This window comes from Pinus tabuliformis, chromosome 2_2 (assembly GCF_031772625.1).
Source record: "Pinus tabuliformis cultivar Carrire ecotype Pingquan chromosome 2_2, CPIR1, whole genome shotgun sequence".
Lineage (NCBI taxonomy): Eukaryota > Viridiplantae > Streptophyta > Pinopsida > Pinales > Pinaceae > Pinus > Pinus tabuliformis.
In genome coordinates, this window is record NC_142300.1 from 774078216 (window position 1) to 774080857 (window position 2642).

The window sequence follows — 2642 nt, forward strand, 5'->3', positions numbered from 1 at the left end:
AGTGTAGAAAATCCTTTTACAATAAATACAATACAGGACAAGATATGATGGCCCTGAGACTAGGTACCCTTGGTATATATATTGGAGACAAAGGGTAGAGTAATAGCACACCACCAATCTAGGGTAGACTCCACAACTATATTTGGGTAATAAATGATAAATGTTTATGAAAGACATGAGGATCTTTGTATATGTCAGAATTACTAAGGTTCAATATTTTTTTTTTTATGTGATAGCTGAACATAGCTCATTTATGTTGTCACCTGTAGTGCTTACAATTCTACATTATGCAACCTGTACAATCATCTACTATACTATTCAGAAATGGAATTTCTATTACATTAAAGGATGAGATCTCTTACCTACTTCCCGGGCATGATCTGGGAAGTCAAGTTCATGTTACAAATTGCAGTGCCAATTTATATGAAATCGTGAGGCTTTTGCATGTTAGGTTTGGTAATATATTGCCCCCAAACAAAATCTGGCAAGAGCTCTCATTAAATTGCTATCACTATATGCATAAACTTGCTTCAAGGACAATCATAGAAGAAAATGTTCATAAACTTGCTTCTGGATTTTCATAAACTTGTTAATGGCATCTTCTATGTTATTGGTGGGCTTAAGTTTGGCAATATGAATGGACTCTCTATACACCCTTATGCTTATGTGAGTTCTATGGATTCTTTCGACCCAAAGACGAATACTTGGCTTAAGACCAAGGCGTTGCCTATGGGGGGTTGTGTGATTGCTTGTACAGTGGTTGGATCCTGTATCTATATGTTGTCGAGTCATGCAGTCGAGTTATCATTCTGGAAATATGTTACAGATACTGATTCTTGGACTAGGATTAAGCAGCCTCCCATTCCATCTCCTCTAAGGATGGACAATGTATTGAAATTCAGCTGTGTTACCATGGGGAGTTTGGTTTATATTATTCAAGTTGGAGGGTCTATTGATGATCTGTTGAGGAGGAGTGGGAGGAATGCACGAGGATTGAAAGAGGGGTTGGTTCTCATTTATGATACCAAATTGCAGGAATGGCAGCGAGGGCCTGATTTACCTTATGTACAAAATGGAGCAGCTTGTGCTGTTGTAGAGTGCTGAAAGTAAAATTCGAATTGATATGACTATTTAGGTCTGCAGGACAGTGCTCACTGTCTGTTGTGGACCTCTTGAAAGCTTGTTGAGGTTAGCTACTATAATTCATTCTCTGAGCTCATCTATATTTATTAAAAAAGCAGAAAATAGTTTTCTCAATAGGTTCTAGTCTCAAGCATGACACTTTGAAGCAGCATGTCAAAGTTCAAACTGGAACTCAAAATGAGGTTCAGGTAAGTGCTCCTGTTGCTTCCTGCAATATATTACCATTGCAGACATGAACAATCCATTGAATATGTTTTCACTGGCTACAGATTTCAGCTATGAAACCAATTAGTAGAATGTTGCTATCCTTATGGATATTTTCCTTAACTACAGCAGCAAGAGAAGTGCAAAGTAATCAAAATGTATGTATGATTACTGGAATATCGATGGTTAATATCCATCATCTGCAGATCTGTATGCTTCATATGTGACCCATCAGAGGCACTATAAGATACGACTTTTAAGATTGCCATGAAACTTCTGTGTGCTCTTTTATTAAAAAATTATGTAATATTGCTAAGTTTTGCTCCTGTAACATTCTAATCCAGTTTCCATCCAGTCTACATGCAACAAAAGGTAAGTTTCTACTGCCTGTCTGATGATTGCTTGGACATATAAGTGGAGAAGTGGTTTTAATGCGTTGGTTGAATTTAAGAGTATTGTACACATATATGCTCTGATTAGAGATCTCTAATTTCAGCTTTTCATCTTAGTGTAGTTTTCATTAGTTTCTGTCTTAATGATTTGGGGAGAAACCGAACTCCACATGCCACAAATATCAGTCACTGAGCCATACAGAGTTACACAACAAAAACCTTCTTCAAAATTTATGAGAATAAAAGTGCAAACAATGCCTCTATACACAAATTGGGAGAAAAATTTTGTCTTTGTGTTAATTTCAGAAGATTTGTGAATACAATAAACTTCACAGGAATAGTATTCAACTCTGGATTAGTATTCAACTTTGGAATAGTATTCAACTTTGGAATAGTATTTGCAACACAGAAAGATGTTTCATCAATCTCTCTCAGACCTCACTGTCTACTCTCTGCTTCTCTGGTCCCCATAGCCTCTCTCAGCTGTCTATACTCTGCAGCTATTCTATCACCATCCTTTTCTTCTCTCAGACAGCTAATCGTATCTCCGAAGACTGGACTCTATAGGCCACAGTTTCGGCCATTTCCTGAATCTGATTTTCCATCCTTCATATGTTCTTCAATCTCCAACTGTTCCTGTTCATCCTTTTCCACTTATGTTGGCTATCATGGTAGTCATGAACCTCCATCTGCCTCTCTGATTTGATATAACAAATTCCTTCCATCTGCTGATTAGCTTTGTGTTTCCAGCAAAATTGTCATCAACCGTTAGGTGTCTCATATGTTAGCACAGACCCGAGTAGGCATTCAACTGGATTCCAATTGACTGAGATTTTACGGTCTCTGACGTAGCTCATCTGGCCTATTAGTGCAGATCAGAGTGCACACATAAATTTTGGTACT

At 37.5% G+C, this 2642-nt stretch overlaps 1 protein-coding gene across 1 annotated transcript; it reads left to right on the forward strand.

Annotated features, from left to right (window-relative positions):
- Positions 1 to 633: 633 nt before the first annotated feature.
- LOC149194982 (F-box/kelch-repeat protein At5g26960-like) lies at positions 634 to 1104 on the forward strand. The gene has a single exon (XM_089407860.1). It carries the CDS (start codon positions 634 to 636, stop codon positions 1102 to 1104), a length of 471 nt encoding a protein of 156 aa, XP_089263986.1.
- The last annotated feature ends 1538 nt before the right edge of the window (positions 1105 to 2642 follow it).